The sequence below is a fragment of the Abramis brama genome (genome assembly GCF_963993115.1).
Source record: "Abramis brama genome assembly, chromosome: 9".
Taxonomy (NCBI): Eukaryota; Metazoa; Chordata; class Actinopteri; order Cypriniformes; family Leuciscidae; genus Abramis; species Abramis brama.
In genome coordinates, this window is record NC_139971.1 from 2,197,501 (window position 1) to 2,223,952 (window position 26,452).

Here is a 26,452-nt window from a genome sequence, read left to right on the forward strand (position 1 = left end):
GGGATGGAGGAGGGTAATTCACTCCTGAGAAACGAGAGGAGCTGGGGATGGAGGAGGGTAATTCACTCCTGAGAAACGAGAGGAGCTGGGGATGGAGGAGGGTAATCCGCTCCTGAGAAACGAGAGGAGCTGCAGATGGAGGAGGGTAATTATCTCCTGAGAAACGAGAGGAGCTGGGGAGGGAGGAGGGTAGTTATCTCCTGAGAAACGAGAGGAGCTGGGGATGGAGGAGGGTGATTATCTCCTGAGAAACGAGAGGAGCTGGGGATGGAGGAGGGTAATCCGCTCCTGAGAAACGAGAGGAGCTGCAGATGGAGGAGGGTAATTATCTCCTGAGAAACGAGAGGAGCTGGGGAGGGAGGAGGGTAGTTATCTCCTGAGAAAAGAGAGGAGCTGGGGATGGAGGAGGGTAGTTATCTCCTGAGAAACGAGAGGAGCTGGGGATGGAGGAGGGTAATCAGCTCCTGAGAAACGAGATGAGCTGCGGATGGAGGAGGGTAATTATCTCCTGAGAAACGAGAGGAGCTGGGGATGGAGGAGGGTAATTATCTCCTGAGAAACGAGAGGAGCTGGGGAGGGAGGAGGGTAATTATCTCCTGAGAAACGAGAGGAGCTGGGGATGGAGGAGGGTAGTTATCTCCTGAGAAACGAGAGGAGCTGGGGATGGATGAGGGTAATCTGCTCCTGAGAAACGAGAGGAGCTGCGGATGGAGGAGGGTAATTATCTCCTGAGAAACGAGAGGAGCTGGGGATGGAGGAGGGTAATTATCTCCTGAGAAACGAGAGGAGCTGGGGATGGAGGAGGGTAATTATCTCCTGAGAAACGAGAGGAGCTGGGGAGGGAGGAGGGTAATTATCTCCTGAGAAACGAGAGGAGATGGGGAGGGAGGAGGGTAGTTATCTCCTGAGAAACGAGAGGAGCTGGGGATGGATGAGGGTAATCCGCTCCTGAGAAACGAGAGGAGCAGCGGATGGAGGAGGGTAATTATCTCCTGAGAAACAAGAGGAGCTGGGGACGAAGGAGGGTAATTCACTCCTGAGAAACGAGAGGAGCTGGGGAGGGAGGAGGGTAATCCGCTCCTGAGAAACGAGAGGAGCTGGGGATGGAGGAGGGTAATCCGCTCCTGAGAAACGAGAGGAGCTGGGGACGGAGGAGGGTGATTATCTCCTGATAAACGAGAGGAGCTTGGGATGGAGGAGGGTAATCCACTCCTGAGAAACGAGATGAGCTGGGGATGGAGGAGGGTAATCCGCTCCTGAGAAACGAGAGGAGCTGGGGAGGGAGGAGGGTAATCCGCTCCTGAGAAACGAGAGGAGCTGCGGATGGATGAGGGTAATCCGCTCCTGAGAAACGAGAGGAGCTGCGGATGGAGGAGGGTAATCCGCTCCTGAGAAACGAGAGGAGCTGGGGACGGAGGAGGGTAATCCGCTCCTGAGAAACGAGAGGAGCTGCGGATGGATGAGGGTAATCAGCTCCTGAGAAACGAGAGGAGCTGCGGCTGGATGAGGGTAATTATCTCCTGAGAAACGAGAGGAGCTGGGGATGGAGGAGGGTAATTATCTCCTGAGAAACGAGAGGAGCTGCGGATGGATGAGGGTAATTATCTCCTGAGAAACTAGAGGAGCTAGGGACGGAGGAGGATAATCCGCTCCTGAGAAACGAGAGGAGCTGCGGATAGATGAGGGTAATTATCTCCTGAGAAACGAGAGGAGCTGGGGATGGAGGAGGGTAATCCGCTCCTGAAAAAACGAGAGGAGCTGGGGACGGAGGAGGGTAATTATCTCCTGAGAAACGAGAGGAGCTGGGGATGGAGGAGGGTAATCCGCTCTTGAGAAACGAGATAGGTGCTGATAATGCTGAAGGAGCTTATATATGTATACAATGATAGGTGTCGTATTCCTTTAGGTAGACGTGGATCAGCTGAGAGTCACTGATGCGAGCTTGACTAACATGATCTGCCAGAACTGACGCTACACTTTATGTTTATTTATATAGCACTTTTCATACACTATGGCAATTAAAAGTGCTTTACATAGAAAGGAATTAAAATAATCACAAAATAAAACTAAGGAAAATGAAAAACAGTTATAAAAGGAATTAAAAGAGATATATGATACAGTTATAAAATAGACTGTAAACAGTAAAAGAGTAAACAGATGATACATAGATAATATAGGAAATATTCCTCTTCCTATCCAGCACTTCTGATCTATTGGACTTTGGCCTTTATTACCAAAACCATCAAGTTTGTGAAGTACGATTCTCACGGCATCGGGCCGAGACAGCTGCGGTTCTGCATCACGGGACTCCTGGCGCTCCTGTACGGGCTTCTGCTGGGGGTCGAGGTCAACGTGATCCTGCGCAGGGTGAGTATGGGATCCGGAAATATAGCGGGAATATCTGGGATATTTGTATCTGGTGTTTAATGGAACTGTCTATGACTCTATGCTTATTGCTTTTTTAAATGCTGTTGACTTCAGAAGTGCCATGCACAAAAAAAAAAAAAAAAAACATTGCACAATTATTGCAATTAGTATATATATATATATATATATATATATATATATATATATATATATATATATATATATATATATATATATACATACACTCACCTAAAGGATTATTAGGAACACCTGTTAAATTTTTCCTTAATGCAATTATCTAATCAACCAATCACATGGCAGTTGCTTCAATGCATTTAGGGGTGTGGTCCTGGTCAAGACAATCTCCTGAACTCCAAACTGAATGTCAGAATGGGAAAGAAAGGTGATTTAAGCAATTTTGAGCGTGGCATGGTTGTTGGTGCCAGATGGGCCGGTCTGAGTATTTCACAATCTGCTCAGTTACTGGGATCTTCACGCACAACCATTTCTAGGGTTTACAAAGAATGGTGTGAAAAGGGAAAAACATCCAGTATGCGGCAGTCCTGTGGGCGAAAATGCCTTGTTGATGCTAGAGTTCAGAGGAGAATGGGCCGACTGATTCAAGCTGATAGAAGAGCAACTTTGACTGAAATAACCACTCGTTACAACCGAGGTATGCAGCAAAGCATTTGTGAAGCCACAACACGCACAACCTTGAGGCGGATGGGCTACAACAGCAGAAGACCCCACCGGGTACCACTCATCTCCACTACAAATAGGAAAAAGAGGCTACAATTTGCACGAGCTCACCAAAATTGGACAGTTGAAGACTGGAAAAATGTTGCCTGGTCTGATGAGTCTCGATTTCTGTTGAGACATTCAGATGGTAGAGTCAGAATTTGGCGAATGAGAACATGGATCCATCATGCCTTGTTACCACTGTGCAGGCTGGTGGTGGTGGTGTAATGGTGTGGGGGATGTTTTCTTGGCACACTTTAGGTCCCTTAGTGCCAATTGGGCATCGTTTAAATGCCACGGCCTACCTGAGCATTGTTTCTGACCATGTCCATCCCTTTATGACCACCATGTACCCATCCTCTGATGGCTACTTCCAGCAGGATAATGCACCATGTCACAAAGCTCGAATCATTTCAAATTTGTTTCTTGAACATGACAATGAGTTCACTGTACTAAAATGGCCCCCACAGTCACCAGATCTCAACCCAATAGAGCATCTTTGGGATGTGGTGGAACGGGAGCTTCGTGCCCTGGATGTGCATCCCACAAATCTCCATCAACTGCAAGATGCTATCCTATCAATATGGGCCAACATTTCTAAAGAATGCTTTCAGCACCTTGTTGAATCAATGCCACGTAGAATTAAGGCAGTTCTGAAGGCGAAAGGGGGTCAAACACACTATTAGTATGGTGATCCTAATAATCCTTTAGGTGAGTGTATATATATATATATATATATATATATATATATATATATATATATATATATATATATATATATATATATGTGTGTATAAGTTTCATAAGTTCATAAGTTTATAAGTTTGGGATCAGTAATAAGTCTCTTATGCTCACTAAGGCTATTTATTTGATTAAAAATACAAAAAAAGTAAGAGTAATATTGTTAAATATTATGACGATTTAAAATAACTGTTTTCTATTTGAATATATTTTAAAATATATTTTATTCCTGTGATCAAAGCTGAATTTTCAGCATCATTACTCCAGTCTTCAGTGTCACATGATCCTTCAGAAATCATTCTAATATGATGATTTGATGCTCAGAAAACATTCATTATTATTATCAAAGTTGAAAACAGTTGTGGACGATTATTTTTTCAGGATTCTTTGATGAATAGAAAGTTCTATTTTATTTATTTGAAATAGAATCTTTTTTTAACATTATAAATGTCTTTACTGTCACTTTTGATCAATTTAATGCGTCCTTGCTGAATAAAAGTATTGATTTCATTTATTTCTCAAAAAAAAAAAAAATGTTATCTGAAAAAATATTCTTACTGACCCCACACTTTTGAACGTTACAGCACATATACTGTATATCTTTTCTTTTACAACTGATAAAGTCCCATTTATAATAAAGTCCCATTTTTAATGCATTAACTACCATTGAGCAAAACATTTGCTACAGAATGTATTAATATTGTTAACATCAATCAATAAAAATACAGCTGTTCATTGTAAGTTCCTGTTAGCTCATTAATAAAATTAACAAACACAACTTTTGATTTGAACAATGTATTAGTAAGTGTCGAACTGAACATAGCCTACAATTAATAAATGATTTAGAAGCATTTTTCATTAATAAAGTTAACAAATGGAACCTTATTGTAAAGTATTATTATTGCAAACAATAATAAATAAATAAATATTTAAATATTTAAATATTAATATATATTTGTAGCTTGTCTGAGAAAATGCCTTGTAATCATTCGCCTCCATGTCAGACATCAAATGTATGCATGAGGACATCATCGCTTTAAGTCCGGCGTGATCCGCTCTGTGTGTTGCGTAATAGCCCTGCTGTGGCTCCATGTGAGATTAAAATGCTGAGAACCTGCACTTCTGTAGTTTACAGCTGAATCAAATGACCACGCAACTCACAATCAACTTCTGTTGATGCAAATCCCTCACTCTTCTCTTGCTTCGCTAAGCTGTTTATCGGGACGCTTGTGTTCTGTTGCTTCTGAGGAGAGCGGAGGCTCGTCCAGGTCTTGAACCTATGACTGCTTAAAAATTAATGTGCATAACTCATCACTGGGGATAATCCCGTCTCGTAACCGTACCGTGTTCGGCCTCACATTACTAGAATAAAGTTTGGGGAAATTACCAGATGGGGAAAAAACAGCTAGGCTACATACTTATAATACAATTCAAGTATAGTGTCAAATTACAGTTTGCCAAGAAATATTATGCTATTATTATATTAATTTTTGGACATAAATATAAGTCATTTTGTAGTTTAGAAACAATTTTTAAACAAAGTATCCAGACATGCAATCTATTGTGCAAAACAAGGACCAAGTCTTACTTATGTTTGTTTAATAGAGCTAATAGTTTTACTTCTGTAACCCTTGTTGAAAAAGAAATAAACTTCAGCATACTTTTAAAAAGATTACTTATAACGGAAATAAATTACTTTAAATAATTGTTTTGAAGTGTGAACTGGATGTAATGTTTTCAGATGCTTAATTGGATGTTATCACAATTAAATGAAAATATATTATAGTTTAAAATGTACATTAAATGCATTTAGTTGCATTTTAAATGTATGACTTCAGTATATCTTTATATGTCATTTCATACTTCTATTGTCTTTGAAATATGTTTAACGTGTACAGCCGAATGTACTGATAAACATGGGAAATAAAAATATACTTTTATGTAATTTCTATATTAAAACTTGTACCTGTATGTCAGCATGTATTTAAATTGTATTGTGTTGCAATTTTATACATTTAAAATATATTAACCAATATAATAATAAAGATTATTGTTAATTAATAATCATGCACTTTACAATTGCTTTAGTATGTTAGTCAACACATCAAAATAAGTGTAAAGATTATAAAACAATTTCGCAAAGTGTACTTTAAAGTACAACTTTTAATTATTACAAAGTGCACTTTATAAAAGTGTACTTAAGTGTGTTAAAAAAACATCCATGAAGTGTTTTAAGATTTACGATTTGAAGTACACTACAAGTGCGCATTGAGAACATTTGAGTGCACTTCTTTTTCCCAAGGGATTTCTTAAAAACAGTCAAATGGAGGTAAAATGGTTGAAAATGTATGTCTTATATACTGTTATGAACATCTTTTCCAACCATAGCATCACCTTTGCAAAGGAAATAGACTTATATGCCCTCATCGATGCTCTATGCATCTAAATAGGAGTGAATCCCTGCATCCATGTTCCAACATTAAGTGAAATACTTTCCAAAACAGCAGCAGCAAAATGATTGTTGATTTTTTTGTTAGATGGAAATGCACTTAAAGCTGTCGAAGCTTCACTAATGCCTGCGTTCTCGTTGGGTTTCAGCGCTACATGTGGTTTGCGTTTCCCACGGAGGTGAAGCCACCCGATGATCTTCAGGATCTGGGTGTTCGGTTCCTTCAGCCTTTCGTAAACCTGCTGTCGAAGAGCACGTACTGGTGGATGAACACCTTCATCACATCTGCACACCAAAGACCCATCGACCTGAAAACCATCGGCAAGCTGCCCATATCCATGAGGGCTCTCACCAACTACCAGAGGCTCCGCAAGGCCTTCGACGCAAAAACGGTGCGTTCATTCCTTCACTGCGTCAGAGGAATCCGTATAACATTAGGAGAATTGGGAGAACGGTGCGTTTTACATGCTATATACAAATATCTGTGGGGTATTTTGAGCTAAAACTTCACACACACACTCTGGGGACATCTTGTGAAAAGGGCGTTATACCACCCCTTTAAAGTTTGAGTTTGATGCATTGTGGAATGTTTCAAACTCTTAATCGAAAAATAGAGAGTGAATACAGACATAATATTTATGATATCACTCAAACTGTGCGCTGGTTCATGAAAGGTCAGCGATGTATAATCTGGATTTCAGGGAAGAGCTGCATGTACGCAGACATTACATAAGTTTAAACAGCAGGTTCTCTTTCTCTGCCAAAATCAGAGATCTGCAAACTTTATTTATTTATTTATTTTTGGTCAGAACCCTCCTGTTGTTTTGTAGACGTGCACTTGTATAACCAGACTGCGTATGTCCCCAAAACAGCAGAATTGCTTTTATCCCCTTTGTCCTGAAAAACAGACGGGACTTCAGAAACACTTCAGATTAAGCCCCTTATGTAAGACATGGTAGAAAATGTGTTTGGGTGTGGATTTTACATAATCTGTGCATCAGTTACTAAATTACCAGTTTAGAGGTTATTAAAATTAAATAGTCAGCGAATCTCATAATCTGCGTCTGTCATCACCACTGGCTCATCTGTCATCTCTTTCACCCACTTCTAGCCAAAATAACTTTGAATTTGGTTACATGTCGTTTTTTTTTCCGAAATAACTTGAGAGATGTGTGATATCCCATCATGTAAGCAGAGTCAACAGTGATTACATGGTGTTTGGTTTCATTTCTTCACTCATTTAATTTCTTTGTGATCTAATTGATGACTAGTCTATTCTTGGGCTATGGTTTAGACGTCTATTAAATTTTCACTGAATGCCCGAATTTTGCCTTATTTTAGCCTAGACGTCAGGGCTGTGTTCGGACGGCTATTATACGTCTTTTAAACGCAAAATTGCTTGCTGGGAATCTGCGTCTGGCATCTCCGTTGGTTCATCGGTCATCTCTCTCTCTCTCTCTCTCTCGTGTGTGTGTGCAGGACGACGGGCCGGTCCCGCTGAAGGGCTCGAGGTGGATCTGGCGTTCCCTTCGGCTGGCGTTCGGCAGACGTCTGGTGCTCAGCATCACCTTCCGCTTCATGGCGGATCTGCTGGGCTTCGCCGGGCCGCTCTGCATCTCGGGGATCGTTCATCACGTCAGCAGTGACAATCACAGTGCTCTGCCTCCGGTACCAATGCAAATATTACAGTACTTACAGTGGCCCCAACAGGTGTTTGGACAGTTAAACCACACTTAAGGTCCTTGCATACTGAGTCCGAAATTTTTGCACATTAAAAAATAAATGCAACCTCACTTTGTGTCAATCACGTTTACACACTGCCTCTGAAACTTTCGTCCGTCTTAAAAAAATTCGGATCGGGTTTGATTTTCTGCGTTTTTTGCATCCGTAGCAAGCATTCTGAAAGCATTTCGTTTTGACATTTCAGAGCCACCAAATGACGAATACGAAAACTTCGGACTCAGGACCTTTAAAAATTGCCTGGACGTCACTGGACGTCATTACATTCTATAACTAAACATCAAATCAAGGGGCGTCCAATTATGATGGCCAACTCATGTTTGATTTGAGAGCTGCGTGGAACTGGAATAAAGTTCATGAGTACTTATTTAGTGCTTTCCCATCCTTTTCAGGTAGATTTTATGGGAACACTTTACAATGTCTAAGGCTCCATTAGTTAACAAACTCTCTGAGGGTTTGTCATGCTGATGGAAATGGCAATGTTGATATGTTTGGTCTTGGCCAATAGATCTGCTACGCTGATTCTTTTATATAACATACATGAAAATACCCGTAGGTGGAGCTGGGGGGTTTCTGAAAAACTGCTTACAGCAAATATAGAACCGATTTATTAGTTCCGCAGCAAGCTCATTGTCCAATCAGCTCGAGCCGTGTTAGATGATGTCATTGTGTTCAGATCAGCCTGCGCCATCTAGAGTTTCATGACTGAACTATATATTTAACTACATTAGTTAATGTGAACTTATAATGAAATTTGTATTTTATTTTTACAAAGCATTTATTAATCTTAGTTAATGTTAATAAATGTATTAATGTTAACAAAGATAAATAAATAGTCTACCTTAACAAATGTATTGCTTATTGTTAATGCATTTACTAATGTTAAGTAATGGGACCTTATTATAATGTGTTAAAAAGAGCTGCATAAATATTATTTAGAATTCTTGATTTTTGTTTCACTTGGAAAAAAATAAATAAAAATGATGTGTTACGTTACAATGTTTACATGGTACAATTTCTGGTAAGCTACGCTTTTATATTATTTCAATTAAATTAAATTATTGTGATCTGATTTAATATTGACTCATTTGGATAAATATTAGGTAGGCCTACTTAAGATAGGCGTTAATTTTTCTCAAGAAAAAAACAACTCACCTAATGCTGTAAACATACAGAGAGCCCTATCAGCTGGCAGTATTATTTAAGGTTAAAAGCATTTAAGCACCAGCGTGCTGGTTTCAATTTTGCCTCTTTGAATGTGTAGTATCCATGTTCCTGACAAACACTCTGGACGATTGCTTTGCGTTTCAGTTCAGTACTTGTCAAATCTGATTGTGTGCCGCTGCATAATATTTGTCACTTGATATGCAAATGGTTTATGGAAAACCTGATTTTGAAACAAGTTCATATTACTTTCTTCTGAAATGTTTTGTTGCTAATTTGTAGGTGCACAATTTCTCTTGCTAAAAATACATGGTTCTCTATTTTTACACAAGGAAGATGATGTTTATCTCATCACATGATCAGTTTGAACACACTTAAGTGGCTTCAAGAGCACAGAAATGGCTTTGATAGCTTTGAGATGGCTGAGGCATATTGCATGCTATTAGATGACTGTGTGCTCTTGAGCGTTAATGAATATGGGGAGTTTTGCATTCAAATCACATTATTTTCCTCATATTCTCCATTGTTGCGGCTCCTCTCTTCCCAGTCTGTCAGTAACGCTCTGTTTACTTCCTGTATCTATGAAGCCCCTCCTTCTGAAAAGCACACTGTGCTCTGATTGGTCGGCTGGAGCAGTGTGTTGTGATTGGTCGAGCGCTTCGAGTGTGTTTGGGAAATGTCCCGCCCCTTACCATAACCGCCAGTTTAACACACAACTAACTCAACCAGGCCCCGCCCCTTTATTCTGCGTATGAATTATTATAATGAGGAATATTGTGACGTGTTCGTTCCCGGAAGAAACTCAAGACTACAATGGAGGCGTTTCAGGAGTTCAGAAACACTGACACTGATATAGAGAAGAACTGGAGCTTTGCAGAGCTTTTTCATGCTCAAACGGCAACATTAAAGAAAAGTCATTAAACGATGGGGTGAAATGTGACCTAGACATGTTTCTTCAAGATTCACCCATTGATCAATATTTTACACACTTCACACACACACTCTTTTTCACTCTGTGTCTTTATAGGTGAAGCTGCTTGGAGTGCACTTCATCTCCTCGGAGGCGTTCTTGGCGAATGCGTATGTTCTCGCTGTTCTGCTCTTTCTGGCCCTGTTGCTGCAGAGAACTTTCCTACAGGCCTCGTATTATGTGGCCATTGAGACCGGGATAAAACTCAGAGGAGCCATTCAGGTATGATTAATAAACCCCGCCTGTCAATAAACTCTAGTTTTTATGTTCATTGTTCTGTTAAAGTTCTGTTAAAGTTTTTTCTTCCCAATTGTGCCATATATCCGAGTGAAACACTTCTGGAACAAGAACAAATGTGGGCGGGGCTTGATTGTATGGTTGTGGTTTGCTATTGGCTGATCTCATGTGAGTGACAGGTTGCCCCGCCCTCGTCATCAGAGAAGAGAAGAGATGCTGCTGTAATTCTGATTCAAGATTATTAAAACTATAATGATGTGCACTGATAAATCATTTAGTATAAACACTGCAATATTCCATAAAAAAACAACAACAATTGTCCGGTTTGATTTCATGGTGACTTTAATTGGTAAGATGAAGATTAATGACAATCCTTTGACATTTTTCTAGTAACTTGGAAACATTTTGTCATTGTTCTTTTTCCCACAGACTAAGATTTACAATAAGATCATGCGCCTGTGCACGTCTAACATGTCTATGGGTGACATGACCACGGCTCAGATCTGCAGTCTCGTGGCCCGCGACACCAACCACCTCATGTGGTTCTTCTTCCTCTGTCCCAACCTGTGGGCCATGCCGGTTCAGGTTAGCATCAGGGATTGTTTCGTTTAACATTATTTAACCACCTACATGAATACATGTATGCATTGTAAATTCTGCTGAATTATTTCATGTGTAGATTGTCATTGGTGTGTTACTCCTCTACTATCTGCTGGGAGTGAGCGCTCTGATCGGGGCGACTGTCATCGTTGCTTTGGCTCCGCTGCAGTATTTCGTAGCCACTCGACTCTCACGCGTGCAGAAGAGCACTCTGGTGAGCAGTTCCGTCATATATACTAGCCGCGTTTCCATTACCCTCCAAATTGCGCAAATTGAAACTGCGAATTTAAAATACACCCAATGGAAAATGTCAATTTTGCAAAAACATTTTTACGCTCGCATGAGGTGGTTTTTCAGGCAATTCGAAAAAGGAATATTTAGCAAAACTGCAATTTAGCAAACTGTTTTTACGCATTTACAGGTCACATGACGTAGATTATGTTTACGTAAGAAAAATTACGTTTTTAGTCGCATAACATTGGTTAATGGAAACGCCATCATTTCGCAATAGTTCTTTATCGACATTTAGAAAATATCGCTAAAAATATCGCCAAATATGTAATGGAAACGCAGCTACTGTAAATAAATATAGTAACCCTGTAAAGCTTGACATTAAATTAATGGTCACATATTTCTTTAAAAAATGGATTCATTTATTTAAAGAAAGTTTGCATATGTGTTGAGTATTTGATGCAACACGCTTTTTATAATTTATAAAGTATGATATAGTGAGAATATGGAGCTCAAACTCAGGGAGGGAATAAAGCTGAGCAAATATATGCAATTTGGTGCAGATGCTGATATTTATATGGACCAAATGTGATGCAATTCTGATGCTTGTAATGCAAATCAGTGAGATCTTTATCACTGTATATCAGACTATAAACATAAAATGCAAATAAATATCAGCCGTATATATCTGCCAATAATATGTCTTGATAAAATGATATTTAAATGCTTAGTTTTATGATCAAAGCTCTGTAGTTTTAAAACATATAATGCAATTCAATGATAATGATGTATGATAATCAAGTAAACAGAAGTTGCTTCAGTCCAGTAAGTGTTCATCTTGAAATATTACTAACAATATAAATGTTATACAGTAAATCAGTGCCGATTTCACAGCAGAAAAACACGCGAAGCACGAACTGAAGGAGGACATTTGTACTAAAAGACTTTTACTTGCTAAAAATGTCTAAACTAGATTGTATGCGACAGGTGTATCAGCAAAGTTGGAGTACGCAGTGATTTCATCGCGCTGTGTGTGTGTGTTACAGGAATACACCAGTGAGAGACTGAAGAAAACCAACGAGCTTCTGAGGGGGATCAAGCTCCTGAAACTCTACGCATGGGAACACATCTTCAGATCCAGCGTTGAGGAAACACGCAGACAAGAGCTGAGCAACCTTAGGACGTTTGCTCTCTACACGTCCCTCTCCAGTGAGCCTCAAATCACACCCCATATATATACGCTTTACTGAGTGTTTCTGCAGGATAAATACGCTTTACGAGTGTTTCTGCAGGATATATACGCTCTACCGAGTGTTTCTGCAGGATATATACACTTTACCGCGTGTTTCTGCAGGATGTATACGCTCTACCGAGTGTTTCTGCAGGATATATACGCTCTACCGAGTGTTTCTGCAGGATATATACACTTTACCGCGTGTTTCTGCAGGATATATACGCTTTACCGAGTGTTTCTGCAGGATATATACGCTTTACCGCGTGTTTCTGCAGGATGTATACTCTTGTTAGACCCGTCTCTTGCTCGTCAGCCAGATCCATGCGAGAGCCCCACGATGGCAATGTGGGTGCGGTCTGAGTGTCAAAAAGCATGAGGAAGCTTTTGTGCAGTTCCTTCCTCGCCGCACTCTATGGGAGGGGCCATCGGCCACCCAACCTCTCCCCAGTCCTTCAAGAACCAGGGAGGTTAAGAAGCAGAGTGTGGCGAGTCGTGCTCCCCCTCATAAGGATGGGAGACCGGCTCGCCGCACCCAGCAGCCTTCCAGACTAGACCTCAGGACTATTATCAATAAAAACAGGAAGTCCTGATGGTCTGGTGCCCAGTCTGGTGGGGGTAGCTCCCCACGGGATGGGGCACTCCTTCTCGTTACCCCCACGAAACCTCTCCATCCCCGCCACCTCTGGTGCTTCGGGGGGCAGCGGTTTCCAGCGAATTGTTAGATGTTCCATTGCTTCCTGCTTTCATCCAGGACATGGAATATCTAACATCCCCTCAAAAGGAAGTGTTAAAGTTAATACCACTATCAGAGAGTCTGGCAGCGTGGAAACTTCTGCCAGGCATTTCTGCTTGGGTATTAAGCACAGTGCAAATAGGATACAGAATCCAATTTATTCATCGTCCTCCGCATTTCAACAGCGTGGTCTCCACTTCCGTGAGACCGGAGCTGATGCATGTACTGTCACAAGAGCTACAAACTCTTCTGAGCAAAGAGGCCATAGAACATGTTCCTCTTCCAGAGAGGGAGTCGGGCTATTACAGCAGATACTTCCTGGTCCCCAAGAAGGACGGGGGGTTGCGTCCAATCTTAGATCTTCGAGGCTTAAACCGTACAGTCAAAGCACTCAAGTTCAAGATGTTAACCATCAAGATGGTCGTGTCGCAAATTCAACATCACGGCTGGTTCGTCACGATCGATCTGAAGGACGCATATTTTCACATAGAAATATTGCCACAACACAGGAAGTTCCTGAGGTTCGCTTTCGGGGGCGAAGCATACCAGTTTCGGGTTCTTCCATTCAGCCTAGCCTTATCACCCCGCACATACACAAAATGCATGGATGCAGCACTGGCTCCATTACGACTCCAGGGCATTCGCATTTTAAATTATATAGACGATTGGGTAATACTAGCACAATCGCAAGAGATGGCGCTTCAACACAGAGACATCGTGTTAGCTCATCTAGTTTCTCTAGGGTTGAGACTCAACATCAAGAAAAGTGTTCTTTCTCCTGCCCAGAGAACGACTTATCTCGGGATTGTTTGGGATTCGATCACGATGCAGGCACAACTGTCTCCCGCTCGAATCGAGACCATTCGGCTAACCATGAGCAAAGTCAGGCTAGGCCAAGATCGCACTGTTCGTCAGTACCAAAAGATGTTAGGTTTCATGGCTTCAGCATCCACGATGATTCCTTTGGGGCTGTTGCACATGAGACCATTTCAGTTGTGGCTAAAAGCCAGGGGATTTCATCCAAGGGCCAATCCTCAAAGGCAAATAAAAGTGACGCACTGCGGGCTTCGTACACTGTCTCTGTGGCTCAGACAGTGTTGGGAAGGATACTTTCAAAATGTATTTCGTTACAGAATACATGCCCAAAAATGTAATTTGTAATGTATTCCGTTACGTTACTCAATCTGAGTAATGTATTCTGAATACTTGGATTACTTCCACATTGAATTGCATTTTATAAGTGTCGGCCATCAAATCCTGCTTAATAAACAGGCCTATTCTTGCGGGTGCGGTGATGCGGTGGTGACGTGTATGCCAATAAAGCACCTAAAAGCTGTCACAAAGAACCGGCAAAAGTAATAATTATATGTCAAATATAGAAAGGAGATATTTTAATTGTTTATTAATAAACAAGTGTTTTCTTTGTCAGTGTCGGCTACAAAGATGAAGTTGACGATGCTAACTCGCGATCTTTGCAGTAGCCTAGTGAACACGCCACAGAGAAAAATGCACATTTCATACGTATTATATATGCAGAGAGCAGTTCTTTCGTGTTGAATTGTTCTGTTTAAAAGTAGTCTAAATGTCTGTGAGGCAAGCAGGGCCTACTACCTTATATGCTGAGCGCCCGTTTCACACATACTCCGTGTGCAGTGCGTATGCGCTGCGTGTTGCGGTGCGTATGCGGTAGCTTACAAGAGCAGCACGCGCTATAGTGCTTTCACATGCGTTTGCAGTGCGTAACTGATCCGCGGCTGTACCACAAACACATATACACAATATTTGTATTTCAAATCCAGAAGTTATCAGCAACTTTTATTTTAAAAAAAGTTTCGTCACCGGTGCAATTCTCTTTGTAGCCTACACATATTAGTGGTGTCAACAATAATCGATTCGGCGATGCATCGCAATGCGGGGCATGCACGATTCAGCATCGATGCGGCAAAGTGCCATAATCGATTATGTCACTGTTTTAGGGGTGTAACGGTACGCGTAGCCTATTCGTATTAAACCGTTTGGTACAAGGCACGCATTTTCAAACCGAACGGTTATTATTTCAAATGTAAGCGCGTCGCGAGCGCGCTCATAATGCAGACGCTGGTGCGACCACAACATCAAATTATGGCAAACGCAATGTAAGCGGAACGAAACTGAGCTACTCGTGACGGACTGTTTATCAGTTTGGACCAAAGCAGCGCGAGCCGATCTTATACTACACAGCGCTAATAAGAGATCCAGTAAAGAAAGCATTTGAACTCGCCACTAAAGTAATAACATCGCTGCGAGATCTAGTGAGAAACATTCACATTTCTCCGTTATTAACGGATCAAACAGCGCTGACGTGGAAACCAGGAAGAAACATTGTGACATGAATGAACTATCCGGTGTCCACAGATCTGCAATATTCACCATGGATTTACTGTAGTAACAGTAACTGCAACTTTGGAAGTTTGCCAGGAATAGTAGGCTATAATGCTTTCAAGTAACGTTATGTCGGATTTATTTCGAGATTATGAATAACATTGCTGCCCTCAAATGTTAATCTGAACTAAAATAAACATTTGTTTATAAGCACAAAATATTACATTTAATTTTTTCCAAGGAGCTGTTTTGTTTTATATGCTCCTAAGAAGAGTCAATTATAGCTCCATCATTGCTCAAAGAAAAAAAAAGTCATACTTTATGATGTTAGTTTTAATAAAAAAAGAATTTAAAAAAAAATAAAAATCAAGGAAATTTCTCTGGCATTTCTTTCTTTTTGCTGTATCGAAAACGTACCGAACCGTGACACAAGTGTATCCTATTGAACCGAACCGTGAATATTGTGAACCGTTACACCCCTACACTGTTTATTTTCTGGCCTTGAGTTGGACAATAAAGTTGAAATTTAATTTCAAATGGTTCTCAAGCAGAGAGAAGAGAAACATTTCTCATTCAAAGCACTGAAAGCAGTGATTTATGTTTTCTTTTTCAGGTTTGAAAATGCCATATCCATACCCTGTACCATTCAATTTTATTTTATTTAATGACATTTATGTCAAAGATACAGGAGAGTGATAATACACACATAGCAGCCAATAAAATCTGTTGTTCAATATCTGACTGCTTGTATTGCCTCATGACTGTTGTGTGCAGTAGAATTCTGATGCATCGCAATGCATCGTAGAATCGAATTGAATCGAATCGTTACCTGGTGAATCGTAATCGAATCGAATTGTGAGGGCAGTGCCAATGCACACCCCTAACACATATGCACTCTTTAATAGACGTATTCAAGTTTAAACAATTTAAACAACGTATTAATCAATGCATTACTTCTATATAGATTATAGGCCTATATTAAGTTATTCAAGCAAGTGGTAACATATTTAACCATGTAGGCTATATTAAAATCGCAAACAATTTAAATTAAAACTTAAAATTGACAAAAACATACTGTCATGCCTTTTCTTTTGCATTTCAATTTTAATACAATAAATCTTGCATGCCACAAAAAACTTGTTTTTCAACCTCCACGAATCAGACGAGTTGAGGTAAACTGTAGTTTTCATTGCTTTACCCCAGTCTTAAAGTAAAAAGATGACTGTGAAAAAAATCAGTATTTAATTAAACAGTATTTGTATACGCACCGCACCTAGAAGAGATAACGGACCGCATCCCTGTGCAGTGTGAAAGCTCTAAACTGTTAACATTGGGTACGGAAAAAAATACGCACCGCATACGCACTGCAAACAGAGTATGTGTGAAACGGGCGTTCATTTATGAGACAATCTCTAGTTCACGCGCTGGCGCCTCCGTGTCCTGATTATCTGTTGTCTGATTTAGGCTACTTCTAATGTCTGGACTCCTTTATTAAGGGAGTATGGATATATAAACAGACGTTTCACTATTGGTATTAATGCATTTTCTGAGAATTAATATTTCTATTAAGTTTTAGAATATTATATATTATATTAAGTTGTGACTGCAAATGTCACGTCCACGTCCTTTAAGATGCTTCTTCAGGTTTGAGGTGGAGTCTTTGGACGCTGAAAGGAGGTTGGTTGCTGGCAAGCAGAGGTTGCACTGCACAGTTAGGCTATATTTCGTTCTCCCTTCTCTTTCTTTAATGTGAAATGCTGTTTGAATTTCCAAGACAGAAACGCATTCTTGCCCTGGCTCTGTTGTTTCGGCTCAATTTCTACCTCTAGCTCCCGCTGCTCCTCTTCCGACTCCATTGTGACTGATCACGCAAACCGCACATTTTTTTTCGTTTTCATATTGGGGCTTCTGGGAAATGCATGGAGTTGCCTTAATTTATTTAGAGAGTGAATAAACTCGTGAAACAGAGAAGTATCGTCATGTAATCCATTGATTTCAACAATGTAACTGTATTCTAAATACCAACTATTTAAATTGTAACTGTAACGGAATACAGTTACTCATAATTTGTATTCTGAATACGTAACGCCGGTACATGTATTCCGTTACTCCCCAACACTGGGCTCAGACCGGTTCCTCGCCTTGGGTCCCACTCTCGGGGTGCCTTGTCGTCGCAGACTGCTAACGACAGACGCCTCCCTGATGGGCTGGGGAGCGGTCTTAAGTGGTCGTCCAGCTCAAGGGGAATGGGAGGGTCATCAGCTCGATTGGCACATCAACTGCCTCGAGTTGATGGCTGTATTTCTGGCCCTGAAATATTTTCTCCCCCAGTTGAGAGGCTGTCATGTCCTAGTGCGGGTGGACAACACAGCGGCAGTCTCTGATATAAATCACCAGGGAGGTCTGCGCTCACGCAATCTGAACAGAATAGCGAGGCAGATTTTTCTCTGGGCCCAGGAAAAGTTCCTGTCACTCAGGGCAGTCTACATTCAGAATTCAGTATCTGAATGTGGGAGCAGATTTACTGTCCAGACAGAAATTACACACGGGGGAATGGAAACTCATGTAGTAAAACAGATCTGGACCAGATTTTACGAAGCGGAGGGGGACCTCTTCGCCTCCCAGCAATGTCCCCTCTACTTTTCTCTGAGTCACCCAGCCCCCTTGGGTCTGGATGTGATGGTGCACACATGGCCCAAAATGTGCCTGTATGTGTTTCCTCCAGTGGCTCTGCTCACGGGAGTTCTAGCCAGAGTTCGCCAGCAAGGTCTTGAGGTCTTGCCTCTTACTGATAGCGCCGCATTGGCCGAACAGAGTATGGTTCTCGGAGATAATATCTCTCCTCGACGGCTCGCCATGGGGATTCCGAAGAGGAGGGACCTTCTGTCCCAGGTGGAGGGCACGATATTCCATCCCAGGCTCGACCTGTGGAATCTTCATGTTTGGCCCCTGATGGGTACCAACTGAGGGGCACTGGGCTTTCGCCTGCCGTTATTGAGACCATTCTAAGTGCTAGGGCTTCCTCCACTAGAAAGAGTTATGCCAGCAAATGGTGTGTCTTTGAAAGAGGTTGTGTTGTACATAATGCAGATCCGGTCAACTGCCAGATTGCTTCAGTTCTGGATTTCCCGCAAGAAAAATTATCAACAGGCACATGCCCCGCCACTCTCAAGGTTTATGTGGCCGCTCTTTCGGCTTGCCATGCTTTGGTTGACGGGGTACCACTCAGGAGACATCCTCTGCTCGCTCGCTTCATTCGTAGGGCCAGACGACTGAGGCCTCCCGTAAGAACCAAGATCCCTTCATGGGACTTAGCAATAGTACTCGAGGATCTGGTTTAGACCCCCTTTGAACCTCTAGAGTCAGCGTCTGACAAACTTCTGACCCTAAAGATGGTTTTTCTTATGGCTATAACCTCTCTAAAAAGAATCGGGGATATGCAGGCTCTGTCGATCTCGCCATCCTGCTTAGACTTTGCCCCAGGAATGGTGAAAGTGATTTTGCATCCTCATCCTGATTACCTGCCTAAGGTGCCTTTCTTGGCTGTACATCCGGTCACTCTAGAGGCCTTCTGCCCTCCACCGTTCACAACACCGGAGCAGGAGAGATCTCACAGACTATGTCCAGTTTGTGCTCTTCAGAACTACGTCCACCGCACTAGCCAGTGGCGTAAGTCAGAGCAACTATTCGTTTGTTATGGGGGCAGCAACAGAGGCGCTGCCGCCACCAAGCAGACCATGTCACATTGGGTCAGGGATGCTATTGCTCTTGCCTATGAGGCGCGCGGTCAAGCTTCGCCAACGGGTCTAAGGGCTCACTCCACTAGAGGGGTCGCCTCCTCTGCTGCCTTGGCAAGAGGTGCCCCCTTGCAGTTTGTTTGTGATGCGGCAGGCTGGTCCTCTCCGCACACATTCATAAGATTTTATAGTTTGGATGTTCATGCTTCTCCGGGCTCTCACGTCCTTGAGTCGATATCACAAGCTGATGTCTAGGGCTTTCCTGCGTTCTTGTGAGCACACCTACACAACCGTAAAGAGTCCAGACACCTTCAAGCACGGCGGCGTGGGCATTCTCGTTCCCAATGCGCTAAGCAGCGCAGCATCGATTGTAGCTTTTGAAAGGGAACGTTCCGGGTTACTTGACTGTAACCCTGTTCCCTGAAAAAGCGGAACGAGATGCTGCGCTGCATTGCCGTGCTGATGATGTCCCAGGACTGCTCTTCAGACAAAATATCCTGACGATGCACCTGCGGCTCATCTATTTATAGCCTTGTGTTGCGGGTGCGCGCTGATGACGTCACCGACCGAGACTATATTACTTCCGGTCGATTCCATCGACGTGTTTACACACTATATTCACAGCAGGTCACGATTAAAGACGTTCCCAATGCGCTAAGCAGCGCAGCATCTCGTTCCGCTTTTTCAGGGAACAGGGTTACAGTCAAGTAACCCGGAACGTTTCTGCAGGATATATACGCTTTACATGGTGTTTCTGCAGATGGATCTTATGCAGATGTTTCTGCATATAATGTTACACTAGCCAAAGGATGACAAAATTGAACGGATGCAGTGTTGATTGCATTAAATATTTTAACGCATTAAACTGGACAAAAATAATGTAGTTAACGTTGACAGCCCAAATTTATTTATTCCATAAAATTTTGCGTCATATAATCGCATAGGTTTGACATCGCGTTTGCGATTGTGATATGATTAATCATGCAGCACTATTAAAGGTATAGTGGAGGATTTTCTTTTTCCGGGTGGATCATCAAGACTATTGGTCCTCCTAGTTGTCAATCAATTTGGTGATATGTTTACATAAGGCCGTCGTACGTGCTCGTCCCTAGGTAGTTTTCGCTTTCTGCGCATGCGCACTTTCAGGTGTATACGTGTGGTGAGCTACGGTTTCAGCCATTCATTGAAGCTCGCCGTTCTCACCTGGTTTTTTCAAAATGTCTGAGGGTCGCAAGAGAAAAAGTGTCTACGAATTGTATGACAAGAAGAGAAAGGCCTCTGAAGAAAGAAACAAGACCAGAGTGTTTTTGGGAGAATATTTCACACGCTGGCATGTGCTAAAAGCACAGGTTGGGCTTCCCACTGATGCCTCAGTCGTGAAGTTTCTACTCGACAGGTAAAGTTTTATGGAGAGATTATTGGGTCAGATTTAAAACTAAAAGTCTACAACTAAAAGTCTTAAACGAAAACTAAAAGTCTAAATTTGAAACTAAAAGTCTAAGTCGAAAATGAATTTGGTATTTAGGATTGGGCATTTGGTATTTAGGATAGGGCATTTTGTATTTAGGATTGGGCATTTGGGCATTTAGAATTTAGGATTGGGCATTTAAGGATTTAGGATTGGGAATTTGGTATTTAGGATTGGGCATTTAATCATTTAGCCATTTAGGATTTAGGATTGGGCATTTGAGGATTGAGGATTGAGGAGTGTATGCAAATAAGGAGGCGTGGCCCAAATACTGGAGGCTGGGTTTGAAATGGCTGGTGCGCAGAGGCACCTTATGGGCAGCAGAGGGAGCTCCCAGTGCTAAGGAGCACTGTAATGAAACCAAACAGAGCGAGTGAGCAGGGCTGGAGCGAGGACTGTACTTTATGTAAGGGATAATGTATAGCGAATAACAACCCCGACAGGCTGAACTTGAATCAGCCTGTCGTCGGGGTTGTTATTCGCTATAATAACCGCCTCGCTATACATTATCCCACTTATTACATGGCTACCTACAAAATACATAAATAATTTGACACAAAATATTGATTTAAAAAGGAGTTTATTGATTTAAAAACGATTGTATTGCTTCCGCTAAAGAAAATAGTCCATTCCGCGTCCATAGCAACGCTCTGTTTTTCATGGCAACGGTGTGTTATACTTCGCAGCGGTCTGTTATCAAGAAATAACAGACCGCATTCTACATCGGAAGTCAACCAACGGTTGTTGTTAGTGAGTGCGCGCGCGCAGATCTATTGTAACAGTACACAGATATTGTGAAAGCCGTGGCAAGAGACAAGCAGCTTCTTTATTACTATACCTTTTTGCTGTCTATTACAACTTATGCTTAAACAGGTGGTTCCTATCATTATTGGATTAATTACACCGTTTAACCATCATATAGTGAAAGTTTGTCATTTGCATATGTCAGTTTAACAAGGGCGCGCTTGACAGGGCATAAGAACGAGCAGAGAGAGAGAGAGAGAGCCCCAGCCGCGCGCGCGCACTCACTATTAATAATAATAATAATAGTTATTCTCGTCGTCAGACCGATAGCACTCCTTTCACTGGTGACTTTGTGTGTGAGGCCACATAAATGTTACAACGCTGTCATTAAGTTGAAGTTATCACATTGTAAAGTACCGTACTCGCTCCAGCCCTGCTCACTCGCTCTGTTTGGTTTCATTACAGTGCTCCTTAGCACTGGGAGCTCCCTCTGCTGTCCATAAGGTGCCTCTGCGCACCAGCCATTTCAAACCCAGCCTTCAGTATTTGGGCCACGCCTCCTTATTTGCATACACTCCTCAATCCTCAATCCTCAAATGCCCAATCCTAAATCCCCAAATTCCCAATCCTAAATCCTAAATGGCTAAATGATTAAATGCCCAATCCTAAATACCAAATTCCCAATCCTAAATCCCTAAATGCCCAAATGCCCAATCCTAAATACAAAATGCCCTATCCTAAATACCAAATGCCCAATCCTAAATACAAAATGCCCTATCCTAAATACCAAATGCCCAATCCTAAATACCAAATTCATTTTCGACTTAGACTTTTAGTTTTCGACTTAGACTTTAAGTTTCAAATTTAGACTTTTAGTTTTCGTTTAAGACTTTTAGTTTTAGACTTTTAGTTTTAAATCTGACCCAATAATCCCTCCATAAAGTTTGGCATGCTATTTGGAGAAATCCATTTAAAATCACTGCTAGTAAAAGTTAATGTAAGCTATGATTAGCGATTCTAGCCCTGGCACAAGTCACGCAGCAACTTGTGCTCTCTCATGCACACATTTAATAGGCATTCCCTCTCGGGAGCAGGTAGAGTGTTGCGCATGTGCATTTTTTCAAAAAGTGGAGAGGGCGGTTCTTTTCTAAAATTCGGGAAAATCCTCCACAATACCTTTAAATATTCAATATATTATGATGTAAAATACAAACATTGATTATTAAATATAATGTAAAATGCAAACTTTGATTATTAAATATATTATGGTGTGAAATGCAAACTTTGATAATTAAATATATCATCATGTAAAATTCAAAGTTATATTATTAAATATTAAATATTTTATTATGTGAAATGCAAATGGATTAAATATATTATAATGTCAAATGCAAACTTGGATTATTAAATATATTATAATGTAAAATGCAAACTTTGATTATTAAATATCTTATGATGTGGTGTGAAAATAGATTATTAATATCTTATAATGTGTATTATAAATATTAAGATGTAAAATGTGAATTTAATAAATATATTATAAAATGAAACATTAAAAAACTTTTAATGCGACTTAGACATTCATCCATTAAAAATGTATTATTTATTATATATCAATTATTTATTTTAATTTTTCTCCTCAGTCTTCATGAATGCCGCCATCCCGATCGCTGCTGTTCTCACAGTGAGTCTTTGCTCTTCTTTATACGACTGCATTCATTCCCTCTCTCTTATGTAACGCTCTCTGACAGCTCAGTTCATTCAGTAAAGCTGGTTTGATAATGGGAGAACAGTGTTTGTGTGACTCCAGCTGAACACGTGTTCTCCTGCACAGATCTTTGCGGTGCACGTGCGAGTTCACAGTGTCTCAGACTCGGATTTGTCTCCCGCTGTGGCCTTCGGGTCTCTGTCGCTCTTCCATATACTGGTGACGCCCCTGTTCCTGCTCTCCAGTGTCCTGCACTCCACAGTCAAAGCCCTCGTCAGGTGATCTTCATCCTCATCTTCATCATCATCATCATCATCATCATCATCCTCATCCACATCTTCCATATACTGGTGACGCCCCTGTTCCTGCTCTCCGGTGTCCTGCACTCCACAGTCAAAGCCCTTGTCAGGTGATCTTCATCATCATCTTCATCATCATCATCATCTTCATCCTCATCTTCCATATACTGGTGTTCCATATACCCTATTCCTGCTCTCCAGTGTCCTGCACTCCACAGTCAAAGCTCTCTTCAGGTGATCCACAGCCTTCATCAACATGTTCATCTTCATCCTCATCTTCATCATCATCCTCCTCATATTCATCTTCATGTTTCTGCCATTAATGTACTTCAATAACCAATGCTTCCTGTCATTATTTATTTTTGAATACACATTTAACCTAAAAAATGCCTCTTCTTTTTTTACTTCTTCTCAGTGTGCAGAAACTGAGTGAATTTCTTGGCAGTACAGAGATTGAAACTGATCAGGATCCCATCGCCCAAAGTCCAGCGAACAACAACGGCAACATTAAGTCTGTCGTGAGTATGCGCGAAAGCATATATTTTAAGGAAAGGATACATTTTATTTGAAAGTTAACTATTTTTAGATCCGGTCGTTTTAACGTGCGTTTGGGAATTAAACATGCCAAACAGCTTCACATACTTAAAATGAGAAGTTTCAAGGGCTCCCTGCGGTTTACTGTCAAAATAATAATTATAATAAAAACATTTATTTAAAATGCACTTTTCTCATACCCAAAGCACTACAACACAGAGTAAAAAATAAATAAAAAACAAACATGAAATATAAAAATACAAAAATACAATAGCAGAGCAAATAAAATAAAAAACCTCAAGAACAGATTTAAAAAAAGATGTGACTTCTTAAACCAGTCCAATAAAATAAAAAAGCTTGATGGTTTAACTTTTGAAAATAAATAAATTAAGAACACCATAAATATTAGTATTGCTATTTTAAAGTAAAATAAAATGAGTTTTTTTTTATTATTCATTAATTAATTAATATTATTGTATTAAGTTTCTTGAATACTACATTTTTTATTTTACATTGAAACAATTAAAATAGTAATAATAACAGTAATATTATTTATTATTTTGTTTTTATTTAGTAATTTTTATATATATTATTTTTATAATTATTATTGTTATTATTATTATTATTATTATTATATAGCCATACAGATATAAAAATCACAATATTTTTTGCAAATTGTTCAGCCCTATAAACAGGCACAACCAAAACCTGGATTTTTAAAAAAGTGCATTTTAAATCAGAAATCACATTTTTATCTGAAAAAAGTTCATTTCTCCGTCTCGACCCCTCATTGTGAAATAATCCTTTCTGCGGTGCATTAATGAAGTGTTTCTGTTCGCTTCCCTCAGTATGCATTACAGCTTCAGGCCAAACTAGTGAATCGTAAGAATAAAGGCAAACAAGACGTGAACAGGAACTTTGAGCATCAAGACCAGAAACTGACAGAATCAGTGTCTCAGGAGGACGAAGTGTGTCTTAAGGTGAGATTCATATGATGTATATTTTAGTGACATTGATCGTTTCTTTGCCTGATACTGTTGATGTTGAGGTTTCGATACTCCATCACAACTACAGTTTGCATGGTAACACTTTACAATCAGGTTCATTAGTTAACATTAGTTAATGTATTAACTAATATGAACTAACAATAAGCAATACATTTGTTACAGTATTTATTCATCTTTGTAAATAGATTGTTAGTATTAATGTTAGTTAATAAAGTTAAATAGTTAAATATCCAGCTGTTCATTCTTAGTTCATGTTAACTAATGTAGTTACAAACTAATTAACCTTATTGCAAAGTGTTACTATTAGCTTTAACAAGAACATTATTTTGTTTCTGTTTCAGATTATAAACGGCTACTTCACATGGACACAGGGATGCCCGACTCTCACCAATATTGACATCAAGGTTCCCTTCGGTGAGGATCTGTCGTGCAGTTTCTGTAGTGTTGTACTCGTGTGTTTAACGGGACAAGTAACAGTGTTTTGTCTCTCTCCGCGTCTCAGGGCAGCTGACGATGATCGTAGGGCAGGTGGGATGTGGGAAATCCTCTCTCTTACTGGCGGCACTGGGAGAAATGCAGAAGATTTCTGGGAACATCACATGGAACAGGTGAAAACAACATTACTGCAACATAAAGTGACGAGAGGCCGTGCTATATTGTGAATGTAGTCGTCGTATTACAGTACTGAAGTGAGAGTGCAATTATATTCTTCTTGACAAAATCTTTATCTCTAACTTAGTTTTTTTATTAATTAATATTAACAAAGATTAATAAGTGTAACTAATGTATTGCTTATTGTTAGTTAATTTTAGTTGAGGCATTAACTAACCTTAACTAATGGAACTTTATTGTAAAGTGTTACCATAACATTTAAATAATCATATAATATAATAAAACTAATAGAAAATGACAAAAGTGTGTAACAAAATTACTAAAAAATAAACTAAAATTAAAACAAAACAAAAAAATCGAATTCATAATTTTAGTAAAAACTGTAACTATACTTAAGTAGCACTGTATTGATCATCAGCCTCTGTGCATTTTGAAATCCATTTGTTAATCCACTTTATAATCAACATTAATATCTTGTACAATTTTGTTTAATCTTTGCATTTTTAGATATTGTATTGGATTGCATATAATTACTGCTTCATTTTCTCACAGTTTACCCAAGAGTGATTCAGAAGAAAATGTGAGGTATAATATATTATTGATTTGATTTATCAATATATATGATTTCTGTATTTGCTTTTATTTCAATCATTCATCAGAATTATTGATCTTATTTCTCTTTTGTCTGACAGAGCTCATCATACGAGTGGAAGGCCGTCACTGCCGTAATTACATTATTATTTTCACAGCATTCTGTCCCGATCCTGCGTGTTTTCCT

At 40.3% G+C, this 26,452-nt stretch overlaps 1 protein-coding gene across 2 annotated transcripts in view; it reads left to right on the forward strand.

Moving 5' to 3' along the window:
• Positions 1-26,452, forward strand: part of abcc8b (ATP-binding cassette, sub-family C (CFTR/MRP), member 8b) — a 62,204-nt gene that overhangs the window by 4,230 nt on the left and 31,522 nt on the right. For both annotated transcript variants that reach the window (XM_084125174.1, XM_084125175.1), the window contains exons 5-19: positions 2,201-2,367; positions 6,445-6,687; positions 7,775-7,963; positions 10,227-10,391; positions 10,836-10,991; positions 11,086-11,220; positions 12,284-12,446; positions 23,158-23,198; positions 23,349-23,500; positions 23,937-24,039; positions 24,904-25,035; positions 25,404-25,476; positions 25,565-25,670; positions 26,227-26,259; positions 26,367-26,399. In XM_084125174.1, the coding sequence (XP_083981300.1) occupies positions 2,201-2,367; positions 6,445-6,687; positions 7,775-7,963; positions 10,227-10,391; positions 10,836-10,991; positions 11,086-11,220; positions 12,284-12,446; positions 23,158-23,198; positions 23,349-23,500; positions 23,937-24,039; positions 24,904-25,035; positions 25,404-25,476; positions 25,565-25,670; positions 26,227-26,259; positions 26,367-26,399 (1,891 nt within the window). The remainder of the gene's footprint in view (positions 1-2,200; positions 2,368-6,444; positions 6,688-7,774; positions 7,964-10,226; positions 10,392-10,835; positions 10,992-11,085; positions 11,221-12,283; positions 12,447-23,157; positions 23,199-23,348; positions 23,501-23,936; positions 24,040-24,903; positions 25,036-25,403; positions 25,477-25,564; positions 25,671-26,226; positions 26,260-26,366; positions 26,400-26,452) is intronic.